Source organism: Rhincodon typus, chromosome 39 (assembly GCF_021869965.1).
Source record: "Rhincodon typus isolate 14 chromosome 39, sRhiTyp1.1, whole genome shotgun sequence".
NCBI lineage: Eukaryota > Metazoa > Chordata > Chondrichthyes > Orectolobiformes > Rhincodontidae > Rhincodon > Rhincodon typus.
The window spans coordinates 10,533,463-10,556,414 of record NC_063370.1 but is presented as its reverse complement, the minus strand read 5'-3'; the positions used below and the strand labels follow the sequence as shown (position 1 = coordinate 10,556,414).

The 22,952-nt window shown below is 42.8% G+C and overlaps 1 protein-coding gene across 1 annotated transcript; it reads left to right on the top strand.

The window, feature by feature from the left end:
- Positions 1–9: 9 nt before the first annotated feature.
- exosc5 (exosome component 5) lies at positions 10–19,183 on the top strand. Its single transcript, XM_020535119.2, has 6 exons — positions 10–148; positions 1,836–1,949; positions 5,345–5,466; positions 10,337–10,477; positions 11,456–11,545; positions 18,767–19,183. Exons 1-6 carry the CDS (start codon positions 52–54, stop codon positions 18,863–18,865), a joined length of 663 nt encoding a protein of 220 aa, XP_020390708.1. The 5' UTR covers positions 10–51; the 3' UTR covers positions 18,866–19,183.
- Positions 19,184–22,952: the final 3,769 nt, after the last annotated feature.

The following is a 22,952-nucleotide window of genomic DNA, read 5'->3' as shown; positions in this document are numbered from 1 at the left end:
GAAGATCACTGTCAGTTAACAATGGGGGCTTGACAGTTGGTGCTGTTCGGTATGGAGGTAGGTGCTGAGAGTCAGCAGCAACTGCGGCCTTTCGGCAGTGAACACAGTCTCCTATCCAGGCCCGATGGCTCGGCCTGTTTCACTCAAGGTAGGTGTTAGCCCTTTACTTTGGGAAGACTCTTTCAAACCCTACTCTGCCCCCGCCTACCCAAGTCTTATTGTAATGTGGGACACTGACAGTGGGAAGGCAGGTAGGAGGAGGGTGGTGTGGGAGTCGGGATTCTGGAGATTATAGATGGGGAGCTCATTTAGAGCAACAAAAAAATTATAATTTATCTTCTGGAGTCACAACGTTATCGTCTCTCTTCTGACCGACTCTCAGACTTGCATTTCCACTCAAATTACTTAATTCTCATTCTCCCACGTTTCTGATATTTCAATAAGTTCTCCTCTCATTCTTCTAAACTCCAATGAGTACGAGCCCAGCCTACTCAACCACTCCTCGTCAGATAATCTCCACACCACCCCCCCCCACCCCGATACACCAGAGTCAACTATGTAATCTTCTGAGGACTCGTTCAATGCCAGTCTATCTTCCCTTACGAATATTTATTTCTCCTAAAGTTCTGCATAAATCCTAAACTAACTCCACTGCTCCTTGCATCTTTTATCCATTCCCCACAGCCCTGTGTCAATTTCAAAATAGTCTCACAGTTTCACACTCTTTCAATAGCTCTGCATCAGTCCCATACACTGGTCATATTTACTGCGCGACTCTCTTCCCCACAGCACTGTATTATCCACAGCCAATATCACTGTTTGGCTGTGCTCATAGCCCTTTATTAATCTCATGTAATCATAGAATCATTACAGCCGGAAGGCCTTTTGGCCCATCGTGACTTGCAGGCAATGTGAACACAGTCCATTTGGCCCAACCAGCTCATGTTGAGAGTAGTAGCATGTTGCTTCAAAGCGCCAGGGACACAAGTTCGATTCCAGCTTCCGGAGACCATCTTGGAATGTCATCCTTGGTTTCAGTAACACCACCCGTAGAAATACATTAGACTGGGACGCCAACACAACTAAAGCAGAACCTATGATTGAAGACCATTTTGCCTACTATCTTGTGCACCATTTGTCTCAATTGGATGATCTAGTTGTTATTACATTGCTGTTTGTGGGAGCTATGCACAATTTATCACTGTCATGTTTTAACATAAAATTTAGGAGCAGGAGTAAGCCATTTAGCTCATGAACCCCTGCTCTGCCAGTCCATAAGGCCATGACTGATCTGGTGGACCTAACCTCCATTTTCCTACTCATCTCCCTTAAGTCCCTTGTCAAACAAACATCTGTCTAACTCCAACTTGAATGTATTCAATGACCCAGCTGTGACTGCTCTCTGGGGAGGGAATTCTGAAAAAGAAATTCATCCTCGTCTCCATCTTAAATGAGAGATCTTTGTTCTCCATTCTCCCTGGAAGAGAAAGATCCTCTTGGCATCCACCCTGTCAAACTCCCTCAAAGTCTCCCTGGTCAATAAGTCATAACAGTTGCTGCACATCAAAAATAACTAAAGTGCTTTATGGTGCCCTTTGGTCATGAAAGGTGCAAAGCTATTTAAACATCAGTCTGTTTTAAATCTTGTAAATGCCTCAGTGGTTTGATTTAAAAAGTGGAACTAACTTTTTTCTAATTAAAAATTCTGCCAGTTTTCTTACTTGTGAAGAGCAACTGTGTCTATAAAGTCACATTGATCCTTTGTTGCAATGCTCCCACTAAGCAATGTCAACCTATGTTTACAACCTTTTGGATGTTTTCTTTGTAAACTTCAGGGGACACGACAGTCCTGGCTGCAGTGTATGGACCAGCAGAGGTAAAAGTCAGCAAAGAGATCTTTGACAAGGCCACGCTAGATGTCCTCCTAAAGCCAAAAGTTGGATTGCCAAGTAAGTGATGAGTTTCAGATCCTTGTTGTGGAAAAGAGTTTGTGAAGTTCCTGGATGAAAACTCTGTGGAGTTGCATGAGGGATGAGAGTGTTGAAATGTTGGCAGTTACGGGAGTTTGTGTGAGGATTCTGGGGATGAACAAAGATGCTGGGGTATCTGAATGATGGAGGAAGCATATATAAGGTTAAGAATGTAAGAAATCAGAGGCTTTGCAGTCCTTTGAGCTTGTCCCACCATTCAATAAAATGATGGCTGATGCTTGAACTCAAATCTGTTTTCCTGCTAGATCCTCATTTCCCTTGATTCTTTTAGAATCCATATCAGTTTGAACTTGAATATATACCCAATGATGAGCATCCGCAAACCTCTAGGTTAGAGAATTCCAAAGACTCAACCCTCTGAGTTAAGAGACCTCTTCAACACTTTTTGAAATGGCAGCACCCTTGCCTTCTACTTTTGTTCGTGTTGGCATCACAGACGAACACCCATATTCCGCCTTTTTTTTTTAAGAGTAATGAATGCAGTAAAGAATGTCACAATGACCAGATGCTGCTTGAGGGTAGACACTGGCCAGACCATCAGGTATTACTCCTTTGAATGCTCAAAGCAGTGCCACTAAGTCTTTTACGTCCACCCTAACAGGCAGTTAGATAGTGCTGGCACTGTTGTAGAGTTTTATATTATTCAATGAGAGCACTTGTAATACTTTGGAACTCCAGAGAGAGCTCCATAAGATTGTGGAGAATTGATGAGGTGTGTCAAGTTGTTGCAAGGTGAGAGGTTGGAGGTTGTTACATGGGTACTTTGTTTTTTGGGAATTGGTTGGTTTGCCATGGTCTTTGACAGACAATTTTCACCTAATTGGAATCCGGTTCCATGAGAAATCTAAGGCATGTTGTCTTTTTTTTTGTATTCTAAATACATTGGCGTTCTCTTAGACCATTTCTGAGTTGGTAATAGCTCTGTGGTGATAAGATTACTATATTTTAATTCAACTCCTGCTAGAGATCATTGAGTGCCCACAAACACCAGCAGTAGAGGGCTCCCCAAGCCTGAGGTTCACTGGTAGCATTTCAGTGCTGGTCAGAGTGGATTTTAAAGGATTTTTCTTGGTGCACAACAAGAAGTTTCACTTGTGGACAGAGTTTGATATAATTAATTGGTAGCAGGGGCCACTGAATAATTAAGGGAGCTGACCATAAAACAAATTTCAAAGTAAAAATTGTGTTGGAGAGGTTTTAAAGGGAAACAACAAGGGGGCAGGAATTAGGGAGTTTGTTCAGGTGAGGGGGGACTGAAACTGCAGATGGCTGGAAGAGATACACGAGATTTGAAGTCAGCGGACTTATGGAAAAGAACTGACTGTGGAAATGGGGAATGATCCCAAACAGACATGCTTAAATGGCAAGAATTTTTCAAGACATTGTGTGTTTTTTGTCAAGGGGGAAAAGTGGAAGCTCAGTGAATTAAGAGTCAGTGGATTGGTGTGTGGAATGCCCAGTTGACATAGTGCAGGGTACAAAGGACTTGTGGAACTTTTTCAAATTAAAGGTCACAAAGCATGGAACCTGGGAGTCCAGGGGTGGGTTAACAGCAACAAAAGCTTGGTTATCAGAGAATTTCTTAGCAGTGACTAGTGCAACAAAATTGTTAGTCTGCTGATAACAACTCTGATTACGATTCATGCATGAGTGCTTATTATAATAAGCATCATTCCAGTGACTGATTTAGTCTCCCATTAATACTGAATGATATGCGAATAACACAACACAGGTTCCCAGACTCTGACCACCTCATAGAACACACTGATGTCAGAGAGAACAGCACACATCCTGCAGTGACCTGTTCCCAGCCATGTCCATGTAGCTGCATTGCTTCTGAGCCTCTGTCGAACCAATGTTAAAAGAAACCTGGCTCTATACTTCTATAATATCACTGCTTGTGTAATGCGTGGTTTGCATGTTTTACTGAGGCAGCAGCTTTGATTCTTCTCAACCCTTGCCTTGAGCTGTTAACTTCTTTTATAAGAGTTTAGCCCAAGGGTTTGCCTTGTTCCCTAGACCTGCTGTTCGTGTACAGAGAGAAAATTAAATTTAGTCTATCACAGGCTGGTGTGCAGTACGAAGTAATGCTAACGGCCAGGATTCAATTCCACCATCTCTGAGGTTACCTTTTCCTTCTTGACCCCTCCCCTCTCCTAACCCTAACCCTATCAGAATTGTGTCTCTGTAATGAGAGAGTACCCCTATGTTCTGATAAGACTATGGTGACTTTATTTAGTCCAGCACTGAATGTGCTGAAACAAGGGAGTATCTTCTTGAATTATCTTCAGTGTTTAAATATGAAGGGTGTAGCAGCACTAGGGTGATGGGATGAAGTACTCGTGCTGGCAGTGTTGCACAAATGCAAGTGAGATACTTCAATATCAAGTTGGATATTGGGCCTCTCAGCCCAATCACTGGAGGTAGCACATTGAGGGTGCAGAATGTTTTGATGAATGGAGCCAAATAAGATCATCATAGAATGAATGTTGCACAGAATGAGGCCATTTGATCTTTCAGGTGGTCCATGCTGGCTCTGCAGGAGCTTGTACCTTTCTGCCTCTACCCTGTAAAGTTTATTCTCTGCAGATCCTTATCCAATACCCTTTGAATTGAATTTGTTTTCACCATGCCATTGCATTCTAGATTTTCATAGAATCATAGAATCACTACTGTGTGGAAACAGGCCCTTCGGCCCAACAAATTCACACTGACACTCGGAGCATCCCACCCAGACCCATGACCCCAGTCTACATATCCCTGAACACTACAGGCAATTTAAGCATGGCCAATCCACCTAACCTGCGCATCTTTGGATTGTGAGAGGAAACCCACACAGACACAGGGAGAATGTGCAAACTCCACACAGACAGTCGCCTGAGGGTGGAATCGAACCCAGGTCCCTGGTGTTGTGAGGCAGCAGTGCTAGCCACTGAGCCGCCCTAATTTTAAACATGCACTGCATAAAAATGCTTCAAAATGTCAATTGGTGAAGGTTCTTTCTAATCTAGAAAAAAAAAACATTGCAGGCCCCAGAGAGTGCATCAGTTTTTTTTTCGTGTGGGGGAAGGAGTCCTTCATAGAGGAATGTGTTTTTAAAAGATGGTGCTACTGTGCTGTACAACCACTGGATTGTTGTTGATGTCACAAAATTACGATTCAAGTTCTGGACAAAGTTGACCTTTATACTCTGGGAACAAGCTGCATCTTAAAGGTGTCCTGAAAGAAATGTGTTTGCCATCATATTGTTGTGTTTCGGACTGTAGTCTGCAGTAGTTTGATTTTACTGATCATTTCAGGTGTCTTTGCAAGTGCCCCACTCGCTCAAGCCTTTTTCTCTACTTTTTTGAAAGGTGTCTCTGAGAAGAGCAAGGAACAGATGATTCGAAACACATGCGAAGCCACCATCCTGACTGCTCTCCATCCACGCTCTTCCATCACAGTTGTGCTGCAAGTCATACATGACTCTGGATCTGTATCCTGATTTCAGTGATGGTTTAGCCAGCCTGTCAGTATCCAACTGCAAATGTCTGTCATCACATTTAAACAGTCCCTGTCCTCAGAGTAACCCAAAGTGCTTCCTAGTCAATGAAAAACTTTTTTTGAAGTGTTGTCACTTATGTAGGATGCATAACAGCCAGGTTACACCTGGCAAGAAACATCCACAATCATCACCTTTTGGTAATGTTGGTTGAGGGATGAATTTTTAAAAATTCATTCACATGATGTGGGTATCACTGGCAATATCTAATTGTCTGGGGGCAGTTAAGCATCAACCACATTGCCGTGGGTCTGAAGTCACATGTAGGCCAGATCAGGTGAGGATGGCAGTTTACTTCCTAAAGGACATGAGTGAAACCAGATGGATTTTGCCAATCAACAATGGTTTCATGATCATCATTACACTCTTAATTCCAGATGTTTTTATTGAATTCAAATTTCACTGTCTGCCATAGTTGGATTTGAATCCAGATCTCCAGAACATTACCTGCATATCTAGATTAATACTCTAGTGATAACACCTCTATGCCAATGACATCCCATTTAACATTCACCAGTACACTGGGGAGCACCCTAATGGTACACTAAACCTTTGAACTATGGCTCAGTGCGTGACACTGGCATCTATCTCTAAGTCACAAAATAGAGTTTTGGGCCCGCTATAGTGACTTGAGCATCATAAACCTGGCAGGCACTGTGCTGTCCTGTTGAATGTAATTCAATTGACACTTAAAATAAAGTCCCTGTCAGCCCCCAGGGGGGTGCAAAACATCCGATGGCTGCTATTTCAATGTGGATTGGAGGTGTCTTCCTCCACCATCGCCACACAAACCTATATTCTTATCAATAATTGCCCTTCAACATGCGATTACCCAATCAGTGCAGTTTTAACCTACCTGTTTATTTGCACATTTGCAGGATGTCAGCTGCCTCCTCCAGGAGCTGAAGGAGCTCGAGCAGTGTGGCGATTGCTTGCACCAAGTGCAGGAGAGCCTGTTCATATTTTGTTTATGGTGGAAAATATAAACTTTATTTTAGTTCCCTATCAGTGAAAGAGGCCAGAAATTATGATTCACCTGCCGTTCCACTTTGGTAGCTAGTGACTCATTGAAGAAGGAGGTGTAAGTGCTTTTTATTCCTGATACTATTATCTGCTTTAAATAATCTCATTTATTTTTAAACAGTTTGTAGCAAATGTTTCAGGATTCAGTTTTTTTCTTAAATTTTTGAAATTTTTTTTTAAAAACCTGAAGAAAACCAATGATTTCAAAGAGCTTGTAACCTGTTTACTAAATCACTCCTGTTCCAAGCACCCATGGCAGCTTGGAAGGTACAAACACTGCGTAAGCAACAACGACTTGGATTTTTGTAGTGCTTTTAATGTTAGAAGACACTTGATAAGTGCTGTTAGTTAAGGCTTGACATGGCATGAGATAATCTAACCACCTCCCCTCAACATTCACTCGCATTGACATCCCTGAATCCCCCATTAGCAACATCCAAGGTTAAACATTTACCAGAAACTGAATGGGACCAGCCATATGTATACTGCGACTACGAGAACAGGTTAGACTCTAGGAATTCTGTGGTGTGTAACTCACCTACTGTCTCTCCAAAGCCTGAGCACTGTCTAGAAGGCAGAAGTCAGGAGTGCAACTGACTGCACTGCTCGTCTAGTTGAATGCAACTTGAGCAAGCCTCGAGAAACTCCACACCAACAAGGACAAAGCGTCCTACTTTCACCCTGTGCACAACCTTAAACATGCACTGCCTCCACCATTGAGACACAGTGGCAGCAATGTGTACCATCTACAAGACACACTGCAGCAACTGACCAAAACTCCTTTTGACGGCACTTTTCAAACCTGTGACCTGTACAATTTAGAAGGACAAGGGCAGCAGATACAAGAGAACAGTGCCACATGCAAGTTCCCCTCCAAGCTACTGACCGTCCTGACTTTGAAAGATATCACTGTTCCTCCACTATCCCTGGATCACCATCGTGGAACTCTGTTTCTAACAGCAGCGTGGGTGTTCCTAATCTCCCAGACTGCAGCGGTTTAAGAAGGCAGCTCACCACCACCTTTGGCAGGGCAATTGAATGCTGGCCCAGTCAGGAATATCCACATCCCGTGAAAGAATTTTTCAAAAATTATGCATTAGGACAGAAGTAGAGAGGTGTAAGGATGGAATTCCAGCATTTAGAGCTTTAGGCAGCTAAACTTCTAGTGGGCAAAGGAAATGAGGGATGCACACTAGGCCAAAAATTAGAGAATAACAGAAATGAGTGTTGTAGAGCTGGGAAGGGCAAGGATTTTCAACACCAAAGTGAGAATTCTAATTCCAGTGAAGGTCAGGTGATGGGTAAATAATTTTTGGATAGAGTTCATAGACTGTGAAGAATAAAGGATGCTAACTCATTACCAAAGCTCATTTTGCCTCTGCCAATATTTGATGCTGATTAAGTACAGTATTGCTGTATAGAAGCATCCTATACTTCACTGTGTGCCTTGGCAATGGTGCTCACGAGAAGCTAAGAGCTCCGGAACCTGACAGAAACATAGCATTAAGTGCCAGTTGCAGATGAGGAGATGTAACTTCCAGCTGTGGTGTGGGCTTCTTGGGAGGGTTTGAACTGAGGTCGCTTGAGGATAATGGATACACTTAGGCTGTCAACGAGATTAACACAGCTAGATCACTGTTTGAGAAGCTCGAAATGTGGGCATTGTTCCCTCAAGCAGTGAAACAGGTTATCAACCAGAGCCACTAGTTCCTGTTAATAACATGTTAATTATTTTGTTAAGATACAGAGGTGAAAGGCATTGGGTACTTAGTGCACTCGTAAAGTGAGACTGCTGGGACAGTGCGTGGATTTGTGTAAGAAGCAGGTGTAATGCTGCACTCTGTGAATAAGGCAATCAGGAAGGTAAGTATTAGAGTCTAGTTTCAATCTTCACCAATCAGCTTGCAATTGGCTGTTGGTAACAATTGTTAATCCAATCAGCTATGGCTGGGTGAGTAGCACTCCTGCCTCTGAGTCAGAAGGTAAGTCTTAAGTTCAAGTTCCAGTTCAGGATGTGAGCTCAAAAAATCAAGGCAATAGTGAGTTGGAGGTGCCATCTTTTTGGAGAGGGCAATCAGTCGAGGCCTGTCAGGTAGATGTGATATGGCATTAATTTGGAGGTGAGCTGAGTTACAGGATAGGTTATCTGGTCATATCACTTCACTCTTTGTGAGAAGCTGTGCACAAATTGGCTTTTATGTCCCTAACATCACTGTGAGCAACTGTGTCACAGCATCACTGAGAGGCATTGCAACAGGTAATTTCCTTGTTGATTCTGCATTAAGGTTTGACCACTGGAGTTGAATTGCAGTCCAAGCAATTGCATACTTTTGACATTTTTCTTTATTTTTGGGGGTTGGGGTGGCACAGTGGCTGGCACAGCTGTCTCACAGCACGACGGACCAGGGTTCAATTCCAGAATTCCAGCCTTGGCCGACTGTTTATGTGGAGTTTGCACATTCTCCCCATGTCTGTGTGAGTTTCCTCCGGGTGCTCTGGTTTCCTCCGTGGTCCAAAGACGTGCAAGTTAGGTGGATTAGCCATGGAAATACAAGAATAGGGTTGGGGGGTGAGTCTGGGTGGGATGTTGTTTGGAGAGTCGGTGTGGACTTTTTGGGCTGAATGGCCCGTTTCCACACAGTAAGGATTCTATGACATGACATGACAGCGTTGTTTTTGTGGGGCAAAAGTTTCAAGTTGAAGCAAACAAAGTATCTGAACAAAAATAGAACATATATTTATATAGCACTTTTCATGACTTCAGGCCAATTTTTGAAATGCTACTTGCTGTTAACGCAACTGGTTTGGGTAGAAATTGTGATAACTAGGTAACCTCTTTTATTGATGCCAATTGAGGGGACCAGAGAGAAGTCCTTTTTCCTTCAAAATAGTGTGATAGAGTCTTTTATGACAGAGAGGACCTTGGTTTTGGCATCTTGTCTGAATGCCCCTCGGACAGGGCCGTGCTACCTCACAGCACTGGATTTTCACCATGGGCTCTTGTCTGAATCCACAACTTTATAGTGTGGCGGTGGGAACATGCTGACCGTTGAAACATGGCTGGCGCTTCAGCACAGCTTTAATTTTGCAGCTTGCTACATTTGACATGTGAGAAAGGTGACAAACGTTTTCCATGGCCCGGTTTCAGTGGAGCAAGGTGGAAAGGATACATAAAGTAAAAATGGTTTACAGTGCTTAACCATTCTCAACAAGGATGTTGCTGGGTTGTAGGGTTTGAACTAAAGGGAGAGGCCAAATAGGCTGGGGCTATTTTCCTTGGAGTGTTGGAGGCTGTGGAGTGACGTTCTAGAGATTTATAAAATCATGAGGGGCATGGATAAGGTGAATTCCCAAGGTCTTTTCCCCAGCGTTGGGGAGTCCAAAACTCGGGGCACAAGTTTAAAGTGAGAAGGAAAAGATTTAAAAAAGCCTGAGGGGCAACTTTTTCATGCAGAGGGTGGTGCATGTATGGAATGAGCTGCCAGAGGAAGTGGTGGAGGCTGGTACAATTATAACATTTTAAAAGGTATCTGGATGGGTACATGAATAAGAAGGGTTTAGATGAATATGGGCCAAATGCTGGCAGATTAATTTAGGATATCTGGTCTGCACGAATGAGTTGGACTGAGGGGCTGTTTCTGTGCTGTACATCTCTATGACTCTGTTCGCATATGCTGGAAATGGTTTTACTCCCCTATCCCCATGGTTTGCTAGTCTGTGTTGCATGAACTTTTGTTTTAAAGTTTCCATCACCAAAGAGACCCTTAACTGACTGGAATAGCTACTATCTTGCTGTCTGAATGCAGCCTGCATGGCTTTAATGGACGCTGGGCTGCCGATGAAAAGTGTTTTCTGTGGCGTCACATGTGTGATTGACTCCAATGGAGACATCCTTTTAGATCCAACGACGAAGATGGAGAAGGTTAGTGGTGTGGAACACCAGGGCAGTAAGATCTCAGCAGGCAATGCGCCTGATTAAATTAAAAATATCTCCCTTGAAGCACTGGAAAATGCATTGCATTTAGGAATTTGCATTTATATCACCACCTCGGGGCATCACAAAGTGCTTTTATAATGAATGAATTCCTTTTGTAATGTAGCAAACACAGTTTGCACACGGCTAGGCCCCGCAATCTGGAACTAGATGAGTGGCCAGGCCGTCTGTTTCTCGAGACTTGGACTGAAGGAGAAACACTAGGCTGAATGGTCCTCTGACGTTCAGTTCATGCCACGTGGTCTTTGGAACCTAGTTTTAATCTGAAATATGCTACCTCCTGACAGCAGGCACTCCCTCAGTACCACATTTAAGTGTCAGTTAACTTGCTGGCTTAGATCCGTGTGCTCATTGACACACATCTCCCCTCCCACCTCATTTTTTTTGCAATGAGCATGCCATGCATACAAATGTGTGATGCCTTGAATTTTTCCTCTATGATTGAGCACATCCATATACACAGTGTCTGCTCTGTACCTTTCATTGTTCTGTGGTTGTGCAAGAGTGCAGCTTAGAGGCAACTTTAGGTACCATCAATTTTCCTTTGTGTGGCCTATTTGTTGCACTGCATTGTCCCTTTAACATTGTTGCATGGTTGTGCATGTGTGTATCTTGTAGGAAGCATTGATTGTGCCTGGCATAACGTATTGTATTGCACAATGAGTTCTGCGCAACTGTGCACCTGCTCAGGTTAGAGGGAGCACTGGTGGTATCCAAACCCATAACCTCTGATTTGGGCAACATTGCTGCCAACTGAACCAAGCTGCCATTGTTCCACCAGTGAGAAAGGTTTACATGTAGAGGAGTCAGTTTGACCAGCATTATTGAATGTTGTTAATCCTATACGAACCTGCTACTAGCTATACTGTGCTGAAAACTCCTTGTATAATTGCATGTTGGTTTCAGGAGGCTGCTGCTGTTCTGACATTCTCCATTGACAGTGTCAAGAAGCAATTGCTGATGTCATCCACAAAAGGGTCATACTCTGTTGAAGAGGTATGTTTTTTTAAAACAAAAAAATCTCTCACAGCCTTCGTTTCTTTCCACAGGGTTCTGTCATATCCTGATGCCAGCTACACTTTCCTATCATGGCTGAATGGCCGTAGACATGATACAAGAGGGTTATTGCTCCATGTAATAAAGGGGCAGGACTGTATATATTTCATATTCAATGACTGGCATGGATGTTGTGTTAGTTTATCTGTAGCACTTCAGGCTGTACCTAGACACACTGACATCAACTTCAATGATCTAGAATATAGCACAAGTTTTGGCAACTACAGCAAGTCAGACAACAAGAAGTTAAGAGGAACTGACAATCTCAGCAGTGTCCTCCAGGTCTGAGATCTGGCGATAAGTAGGCTACCATCTCGTGCTTTTCAAAAGTGCATCCAGCCATGACTAGAGAGGGCAGCTTCCCAACACTCAAGAAGTTGGGCACCATCGAGAACAAAACAGCTGACTTGTTGAAATGCTGTCTACCACCTTTAACCGTGACTGTCTCCACCACCCACACACCTCGGTTTCACTGCGTATGCTCTACAAGCTGCAAAGAAACATCTCACAAGTGCATCTTCAGCAGCAGTACACTCCCAAATCCACAACCTCCTCCGTCTGGAAGGACAGGCATATGGAAACACCACCACCTCCAAATAATATATTAACCCAATTTAGACTTTTATTACCATTCCTTAATTGTTGCAGAGCCCAAATTCTGAAACTTTCTGCTTAAGATTTTGAATGCCTTTAGATCCTTACTATCTAGTAATATCTCGATGTTTTTTTAAAAAACTTTCATCTGTGGAAACTTTGATCCATTATATGAAGACTTACATAGAAGGTACGGTACAGGAATAAGCCATTAGCCAAACGTGTCCATATTGTTATTTTTTGCTTCACACGAATCTCTTCCCACCCTTACCTCTTCTAACCTTATTTATTTCTTTTATTCCCCACTGAAGACAGTTTGGGAATGAGACCAAAGCCCTCTTTGGGAGTTGAAGACATAACTATGTCTTTTGAATATTTGCCCTCGGGTACATGCTGGAACTACAGATTAAATGACAGACCAGATTAAACACCACTCTGTTCCAGGCGATGCTATATGAGCAGCCACAGGAGAGATCTAGTTTTGAGAGCGAGGCTAAATCTCCATGTTTTCCCCTTTTCTCTCTCAACCATGTCTTTCAGCTTTACAATTTGAATGGGCATCGGACACCTTCCTCTGCTTCTCCCATGCTAATTCTTAATGTCTCCTCCTTGGAAGTGTCACAGTCTACCTTGGCAGCATTGTAGTTGTGCTCCACTCTGCACTCCAGGGACATATGCGGACACTCACCAGTAAGGTGTGCTGGGTACTGATCAAGAGTAAGCCTTGTCTGAGGTTTTTTTCTGAGTGTGTGGGTTATCAGGTATTGTAGCCCAGGAAACATAGACCAGTGCAAGCAATCTGGTTACCATAGTGACCAGGGTTGACAGATCAGCATGCGCCACAGGATTGAATTCAGTGGGAAAGAGATCAAACTTGGTCCTCTCACCCAGCTTTCTGTGGCTCAGAACCGGATTGTCACCAAATTTCAGTAGCTGTCACGAAGTGAAATAACTGCACGATGGAACCTGAATATTGAAGAGCACATCATTTAGAAAGGACAAGAAGCTAGGAGAAGGTGGAGGGGTGGTTCTGTTTAATTAATGATGGCATTAACATGATAGAGAGGCATGATCCACATTCAGGAAACAAGGATGTAGAAGCAATTTGGGTGATGAGAAATGATAAAGGCAAGAAATCTCTTGTGGGAGTGGTGTACAGACTCCCTAATAGTAACTAAAGTATAAAAGAAGAAATCATGGGAACTTGTTAGAAAGGTACAGCACAGCAGATTTAATATACATATAGACTGAAAAATCAGATGGGCAGATGTAGCCTAGAAGAGTTCATAGAATGACTCTAGGATCGTTCTTAGAACGTCAAGCTTCAGAGTCAGCCAGAGAGGAGTCTACTCTAGACCTGGTATTGTGTAATGCAGTCAGATTAATTAGTAAACCTATAGTGAAAATATCTCCAAGGTAGCTGTGAACATAATATGATTGGATTTCCATTCATTTTGAAGGAGACAAGCGTATCTAAGACTGGTGTTTTAAAGTTAACTGGGGCAATTATGAGGCCAGTAGATCTGAACGAACTAAAGTGAACTGAGAACTAGGTTAAGGGATTGGTCAATAGAGATGCAGTGGTGGATATTTCAGAATGTATAGAATAGTTACATTCCAACGAGAAAGAGAAATTGCCTAGGAGGACTCATTCTGTGGTTAATTAAAAATGTTAAAGCTTGTATCAAACTTAAGAGGAAGTGTATAATTGCACAGAGGTGGGTGGGAGGTCAGAGATTGGACTGAATATACAAAAGCCAAGAGTGTTCAAAAGATTAACAAGGAAGATTAAATTAGAATAGGAGAGAAAGCTAACTAAAAGTATAAAGCCAATTTTTATAAATGTTTATAAATTAGTTAACAAAGCGAGCATTGGTCCTACAGAAAGTGAGTCTGGGGAAATAATGGAAAGTATGGTGATGGCAGATTTTCCGTTTTTGGCAATAAGAATAAAAAGGAAACTTTTTTTTTAAATAGCATCTCATGAATTGAAAGTTGGCTAATGGACAGAAAACAGTGAGTGGGGATAAGGGGTTCTTTTTCAGGTTGACAACTTGTAATCAGTGGGGTTCCACAGAGATCATTGCTCGGGCCGCAATGGTTTACAATATAGATTAGTGACTTGGACGAAGGAAGGGAATGTACTGTAATCACATTTGTACATGACACAAAAGTAGGTGGAAAGGCAAGTTGTGAGAGGGATATAAACAGTCTACACCGCGATTTTTTCATTGGTAAATAGGTGGGCAAAAAGTTGGCAAACAGTATAATATGGGAAAATGTGAAGTTCATTTTGGAAGGGAGAACAAAAGAACACTATTATTTAAAGTGAGAAAAACTGCAGAACGCTGTAACACAAAGGGACTTGGGGTACTTGTGTACGAAAAATAGAAAACTAGCACACAGACAGCAGGTAATCAGGAAGGCTCATGGAATGTTGGTCCTTATTTCAAGGGATTTGGTATGTAAGAATAAGGAGGTCTTACTGCAATTGTGCAAGATGCTGGTGAGACCACATCTGGAGTACTATGAGCAGCTTTCATAGAATCCCTACAGATGAGAAGCAGGCCATTTGGCCCCTTCAGTCCATATCAACCCCCTGAAGGGCATCCCATTCCCCTCCCCGTAGCCCTGCATTTCCCACGGTTAATCTACCTAGCCTGAAGATTCCTGGATACTACGGGCAATTTAGCATGGCCAATCTATGTAACCTGCATATCTTTGGACTGTGGGAGGAAACCCATGCAGACACAAGGAGAATGTGCAAACTCCACACAGACAGTCGCCTGAGGCTGGAATCAAACTCGGGTCCCTGGCACTGTAAGGCAGCAGTGCTACCCACTGAGCCACTGTGCTGCTTTGATTTCCTTACTTGGAGATCTATGTTATTTCATTGAAGACAGTTCAGTAGAGAGACTAAGATGATCCCCTGATTGTCTTTTGAGCGAAGGCTAAACAAGTTGGGACTTCATTCACTGGAGTTTCAAAGAATGAGAGGTGATCTCATTGAAACATACAGGATTATTAAGGGACTTGACAAGGTAAATGCTGAGAGATGTTCCCCTCATGGGAGAGTCTGGTAGCATAGTCTCAATAAAGGGGCACCAATTTAAGATTGAGATAAGGAGGAATTTCTTCTCTTGGAAGGTTGAGAGTCTTTGGATCACCTTGCCACAGAGAGCTGTGGGAGCAGAGTCTATGTGTATATTTAGGGCTCATATAGATTCTTGACAAGTAGGGGAATCAAGAATTAGGGGAAAATGCAGAAAGGTGGATATGAGGAATGTCGGATCAGCCATGATCCTATTGAATGGCAGAGCAGGCTCAAGGGACTGAATGACCTATTTCTGGTTCTATTTCATATGGTCTTAAATGGTATGAGATTACAAAGCTTTGAGAGGCAAAGGAATCTGGGTGTCTAGTGCATGAATTGCAAAAAGTTCCTGTGTAGGTACAGCAAGTAATTTAGGAAGCGAATAAAATATTTTCATTTATTGCAAACAAAATTGAATGCAGAAGTCGGGAGGTTGTATGTTGCTTCTGGAGTACTGTGTACAGTATTAGCTTTTCCTAAAGAAGAATGTAAATTTAAAGTTCAGAGAAGGTTTACTACACTAAAACCTGGAATGGGCAACAAAAACAGAAGTTGCTGGAAAAGCTCAGCTGGTCTGGCAGCATAAAAGTTCTGGGGAAGGGTCAGTGGATCCGAAGTGTTAACTCTGAATTTTTCCTTCACAGATGCTGCCAGACCTGCTGAGCTTTTCCAGCAACTTCTGTTTTTGTTCCTGATTTACAGCATCCGCAGTTCTTTTGGTTTTTACCTGGAATGGGCAAGTCGTCTTATGATCTTTGGGGGGTCTAGACAGGGTGGATGTCAAAAGAATGCTTTGTCTTGTGGGAGAACCTAGAATTAGGGAGTCACTCATTAAAAATGAGAGGTCACCCATTTAAGCGAGAGATAAGGAGATTTTATTTTTCTCCGAGGGTTGAGAGTCTATGGAACTCTGTTCCTCAGGGTGGTGGAAGCAGAGTGTTTGAATATTTTTAAGGCAGGGCTGGATAACTTTTTTTGTAAGCAAAAGGTGCAAAGTTATCGGAGATAGGCAAGAATGTGAAGAAGTCAGAACAGCCATGATTGTGTTGAATGGCAGTGCAGGCTCCAATTCATATGTTAATATGTAAATAGATTGTCAGAGAAAGCCATGTGAGAACAGTGTTGGTTGCAGTGTGTCAGTGTGGGGTAGAAAGGGCACTGACAATGTAGATTATATTGTGCACACCCTGGTTGAAGGGTTAAAAGGGAATTGAAAATCTAAGTGAGCACTTGTACTGAACACTGAAGTCTAATGTCAGTATGGCCACTAGCTTGTGGTGAAAATCTGTTAATTAGATTGTGCTGTAATTGGCACTTTAATGCAAATTAGTTCTGTTAGAGAACAGGGCTTTGATTATTTCTTTTCATCTACAGTCTTCCCACTAACCTCTTGATGAATATAAATTGCCTAATTAAAAATTAAAGAGATATAACATCAAATTGAACACTTTTCCTGTTGTCGAGGAGGTCTGTACCATCCTGGTTAGTGACAAAGCACTTGGGAGTGGGGTATGGGGAGGGGAGAGTTAACTATTGTAAACTTTTCTGTCTCTTCCTCTTCCTCACTGTATCTCCCCCTCCCCATCCCCACCCCCACCCCCAACCTCCCTCCCTTTAATGTCTCATTTATAAATTGGCACCTCCCACAATGCAGCGTTCCCTTAGGAGATGTACTGCCGTCCCTGAAGTACAGTTTGAACCCAATCTGATTCCGAAGTGAACGTGCTACCCACTGAGCCCCAACTGAAACTTAAATTAGCTGAGGCTGTTTGTCATGACCTTGTTTCCTCCTCTAGCTGATGTTGACCAACTGGGTACAGGCCATGGATGGCATTTAGCATCTTGCTAGGTCTGTGTGATTCAACACTGCCTTCACCCATAGGATAATTATCTTAATAATTGTGCAAATAGTCTTTTTAGTTCTTCTTGATGTTTTCTTCGCTCAATGCTTGCAATGAGAGCCTCTCTGAATCCAGTATCTGTCAGTTCTAATTACTCTTTAATAATCTACAAGTATGTGGGCTAAATCACAAACTGGATCGTTTGTAAAGTACTGCAGGGTAGAATTCTGGGCACCTCCTGCTTAATGTTGCACACAGTGTGGCATTCTATCTTCTGCTGTGAACAAGTTCTGTGCCAATGTGGCATGTGGTTTCATTAACAAGTGTGCAGGCTTATTGCTGTCTGACCTCTGAACTTTCTCAGTCTTCAGCCGCTTTCTCAGAAAAGATGGTCTGAAGTGTGACTTGAAGTGGCAAGACTCTTGCGTGGTTGGTCAACCGCACTCTGACTGCACAGCTGAGTGTCCATGTTCGTGGTGAATGTGCAAAAGGATGATACCAAAACTCTGAAGTTATGACCATCAGGGAATATTGAACAGGTTGCTTCTCTCTCCTATTTTCTTAACAAAAAAAGCATGAGGCAAAAGGGAGACTTTTCTAGAGATCTTGATAATTTGATGGGTTTGATAAATTAGATGTAAAGAAGCTGTTTCCAATTCTAGAGAATCCAAAATGTAGGGGACATAGTTATAAAATAGTCACTTATCATTTCAATAGAGAGATCTGGAGAAATATATTTACCAAGAGAATGGTCAGAATGTGGCAGTTAAAGTGGAGTGTTTGAGGCAAATAACTGCATGTAAATTAAAACTCAGTACAAGTGAGGGAGAAATGAATTGAAGGTTTGGTTAATGGGACTAGATGATGGAGGGTAGGGAAAGGCTCATATAGAGCATTAACTCCAGCAACAACAACTGATTGCTTGTATTTGTAACCTGTTTCAAATATTGTCAGACATTTAATTGTTTGTGCAGTAGTGTTGTCCAACAACATGAGACACTGAGCAATGTAGAGGTGACCCAGAAGCTTGGTGCAAGAGCATGTGAATCTAAGAAAGGGAGTTGGCAAGATTTTGGGAAGATGTGCTTGGGGAATAGGCAGCTGATGACACAGGCTTTCTGTGGTAATCTAAAGTCCGAAAGGTGCAAGAGATCAAAATTGGAGGTGTGCGTTGATCTTGGAGAGTTGGAGGTAACGTTCCTTGTAATTTTTTACATTTAGTAAGTCCGCTCATTAAAGCATGTGGGCCTTCAAATCTTTTCACACAGCCCCACATACAGTAACTTGGGGGTACTTGGCCAGTTATAAGGAATATTAGTTTTAGAACTGGACATGGTGTCAGAGATAGGGTATGGACAGGTGTGGAGGTGTTGTGATGAACAGCTTATTTCTGTGCTGTAAATTCCAGATAATAGATGTAATTTAGCTAGTCCCTGCCTTCCCATTCTGCTCTGTACAGTTTTCTATTTATCCCAAGCTGCCTGTTATCACTGCTGATATTTTATATTTGTACTATTGCCTTCCTTAATGTTCAGTTTTTACAGTGGCCTATCCCTTTGCCTGGAGCCCTGTTAGGAAGTGGGGGAAGGCAATCTCAACGATGTTGCTAACGCTCTTTGTCTCTTCACATAGCTCCAACAGTGTGTTGCAATGTGCCAGAAAGCAGCAGAGAAAATCTTCCAATTCTACAGGGATTCGGTGAGCAGGAAATACTCGAAAATGAGCGACTAGAGGCGGGAGCAGTAAAGTGATAAGGACCTTTCAGGAAAGCCAAGAGCCCTCCAGTTCAGAATGAAGCCAACAGACAGTCTCTGGTGGAGAGCGTTGAATATTCTCTGCTTGTATCATGGTCATGAGCCCTCCGTGATCACTGTTGGTCAATCCTGTGAATATCTGTGGGTATTCTGAGCTGGTCTGAGAGAATTAGTAACTCTCAGCTGTTTCAGCACTGTAGTGCATTACACGCTGTAAGCCAGATACATGCTTTGCAAGTGTATAAGAGTCAGGAAGGAGTAACTTTTTTTTAAAATAAAGTTTAATGCTTAAGAATTACAGTTTTGTTTCATCTAATTCTACAACTTTCATTCTGTTCAGGTCTCAGAAATAGTGGTTACAACAAATAAAATTCTGGTTTGTTTATCCATTTGCAGTCATTGGCAAATCTGGTCTAAATGCCAGCCCTAGAATCACTGCTTTCATGTCCGGTTTAAAGGGTGTTTGTTTTGCAATATGGCTGTTCCTGCTTTCTGTATCTCAGCAACAGAGTAGCAGCCTTGTGACTACAAGGTGTAGAGCTGGATGAACACAGCAGGCCAAGCAGCATCAGAGGAGCAGGAAGGCTGATGTTTCGGGCCTAGACCCTTCTTCAGAAAAAGCAGCCTTTTGCCAGTTTTCTCTCTTCACCCTGATGGTGTCAACTGTCTCCAGGGTACAGGCAGCTGGGATGTCCGCTCACCGCAGGGTGCAGCTTACTCAGGGCACTGTCTGTCTCCAGGGTACAGTTTGCCGAGGGCACTCACTGTCCCCAAAATGCGGGCTGACTGGGTGCTGTCTCTCCTGAGGGTGCAGGTTCCCTGACGCATTGTTCTCCCCTGATTTGGCCAGGGTGCAGGCTGCCTAGGTGCTGGTTTACCCTGGTGTGCAGGGGAAATGTTTCTCCTCGGCACACCAGTTTGCCTGGGGCACTCACTGTCCCTGGGGTACAGGATGCCCAGGGTGCATGTTGCCTGGGGCACTCTGTTGCAGGGGATCCCAGTCATAATGCCTAGGATAACGCAGCTGTATGGTAGGGGTGAGATTTGGCAGTGGGTCTTATGAAACTGGTGAAGCTGCAAAAGGGGCAATTTTTGCATTTAATGTAAAATTGTCTTCAACATGAGCTATGAATATCTGCTTGGGCTTAACAAAGTTCCTCAATTCCCCCCTGAGTGAATGAATGCATATAATTGGCCTCCATGGGGTTTGAGATTAATGGAGATTATTATAATTTAGGAAACAAATGCTCAGTTCTGAGAATTGAGCAGGGTGAAGATTGCTATTGACTAGTCCCACAACTCAGTCAGGTACCTGCTGATCACAACAGTGCATCTAGATGCTTTGAAAGTTAATGTTGAAAGAAGTGCAAAAATTTAATCAACCAGGATCAGGTCTTCCACCAGATCCCCGCTTACCACCAAAAAGTATGCCAATAGTACCATAGAAGGGAGCTTTACTCTGCATATCTAACCCATACTGTACCTGTCTTGATGGAACACAATTGAATATAAATTTTCTTGCTTCTGCCCTGTCTTGAACTGATGGTGAGGCCTGACTAGGTGCTGCCAGGCTGTGTGATGGTGACTGCAGCAGGATTTCCCTACACTTGTGAGGGTGATCAATTTAATTGTGATGTGATCTATGGGAGCTTGCTATGCACAAACTGGCTGCTACGTTTCCTGCACTGCAACAGTGAAAGTAACTTAATTGGCTGGAAGGGTTTTGGAATGTCCTATAGTAAAGAAGAAAAGCTATAGAAATGTAGATTCTTTCTTTACCCCGTTCACCTTCTAGCCAGAGTCACTAGCCATATTCCAAAGCATGAGTTCTGCTCGATTATCCCTAACTTCCAGACTGAAATCAAAGCTGGGATTTTTCTGGTTTATCTAGTTCAGTATTTCAGTGGCTGGCTAAGAGGACATGTTTGAAAACACTGTCGAGATCCAGGTGCAACAGCAGTCTACTACAAAGCAAGTTGACATTGGTTAAGCCACTTATGGAGTACTGTGTTCAGTTTTGGACTCCTTGCTATAGAAAAGATGTTGTGAAATTTGAAAGGGTTCAGAAAAGATTTACAAGGATGTTGCCAGGGTTGGAATGTTTGAGCTATGGGGAGAGGCTGAATAGGCTGGGGCTAATTTCCTTGGAGTGTCAGAGGCTGAGGGGTGACCTTATGGAAGTTATAAAATCGTGAGGGGCATGGATAGGGTGACCTAGTCAAGGTCTTTTTCCCCTGAGTAGGGGAGTCCAAAACTAGAGGGCATGGGTTTAAGGTGAGAGGGGAAAGATTCAAAAGGGACCTAAGGGACAACTTTTTCACAGAGGGTGGTGCGTGCATGGAATGAGCTGCCAGAGGAAGTGGTAGAGGCTGGTACAATGACATTAAAAAGGCATCTGGATGGGAATATGAATAGAAAGAGTTTAGAGGAATATTGACCACATCCTTGCAAATGGGACTAGATTAATTTAGGATATCTGGTCAGCAATAGACATGTTGGATCAAAGGGTCTGTTTCATTGTTATACAACTCTATGACAAGCCTTGATTGAGATCCCATTGACCACTTTGGGCACTCACTGCCTCCACCATAGCTGTACGGTGTTACCAAGACACACGACATCTTTTAGTAAAGATTTATCCACAGTATCTCCTCAATCTCCGAGAAGGACAAGGTCAGTGAGTCTACAAAAAAACATCACCACATCACTCACCACCCTGATTTGGATAAGGTATTATTAAGTACCTTCTTCATCGCTAGGTCCAAGTCCTAACACTCTACTCTAATATCTCAGGGACATACCTTCACAAAAGACAATAACTGTAAGAAGGAAACCATCATTGTTACCTACTCAACAGTAACTAGGGATAAGCCATAAATATCAACATTGCTAATGACGCCCACATCTCCAGAATGAATTTTCCAAAAAAAACCTTGTGCAATATTATGCTAGCGAGTGTAGTTGATGTCACATTTCTCATTTAAAAAATGCTTTCAGTAAATTTAGTGTTTGTTCGAATGTAGATTGCCCGGTTCTTTATTCACGTCTCTGCCAAATACCCTGCCTTGAAATCCAAAAGCTTTTAGCTCTTGCACTTATCTTAGTTGCTGCAGTCTATTCCAAATGATTAGCTGCAGCAAGTGAATGCAGTTAATGTATCTGTTTCTGGCACTGGGGGGAGGAGAAAAAAAATTTGAGCCCTTGATGTAGAGCTCTAGAAAGAGTACACTGAACCTGTGGGATAGCTTTCAATGTGCTTGATTGCAGGGGAGTTGCACTCTAGTCCCAGAAATGTTTTAATTTGGCTGCCAATATTGTGCAAGTTTTGGAATCTAACACCGTACTGCAGGTGCGCTCTAACTAGCATCTTGGCATTAGCAATATCTCTGTATATTTATACTCTGTATATTTGCTTTGGAATAGTCACTGTGGTTATGTAAGAAATACACAAGCCAATTTGCACACCGCAAGCTCCCACATGACAATGACCCAGTTACCTATTTCTGATCAGTAGATGATGCACAAACATTAGTCAGTACAATCGAGGTGAACTTCCTTGTTCTTAATGGTGCCATGGTAGCTCTTACTGTCATCTGAGAACGGGTGTTAGTTTAATGTCTCGTTCAAAAGGTAACAGCTCCGGCAGTGCAGTACGCTCTCAGGAATGGCATTGGGTGTGTACTCAAATCTGGAGTGAGACTTGAAACCATAACCAGACTTTTGAAACTCTGTTATGGATGATTATGAACATACAACATGATGGAGAACTCTGATCCCTGATTTAGTCCAGGCTCTCTGAAGGTGAATCCTTCCATTTATTGTCAATTGAACCAATTGTTGGATCAGTGAAATGGCTGTGCCACTGTAGCAAGATGTTCCACAAAACAGCTTGAGCTCCATCCATTCCCTGCAGCCAAGTGTGTTGGTTACCTTTAGACAGATGGTAGCTGATTCTCCTGATGGGCTGTCCTGTATCACAGCTCTGCGGGAGTCAGACAGTTGTCCAGTGAGTCTCTCCTGTCAGTGTCAGCTCACATGGAGCTGGTGCCTACCAGGCCCCAGTA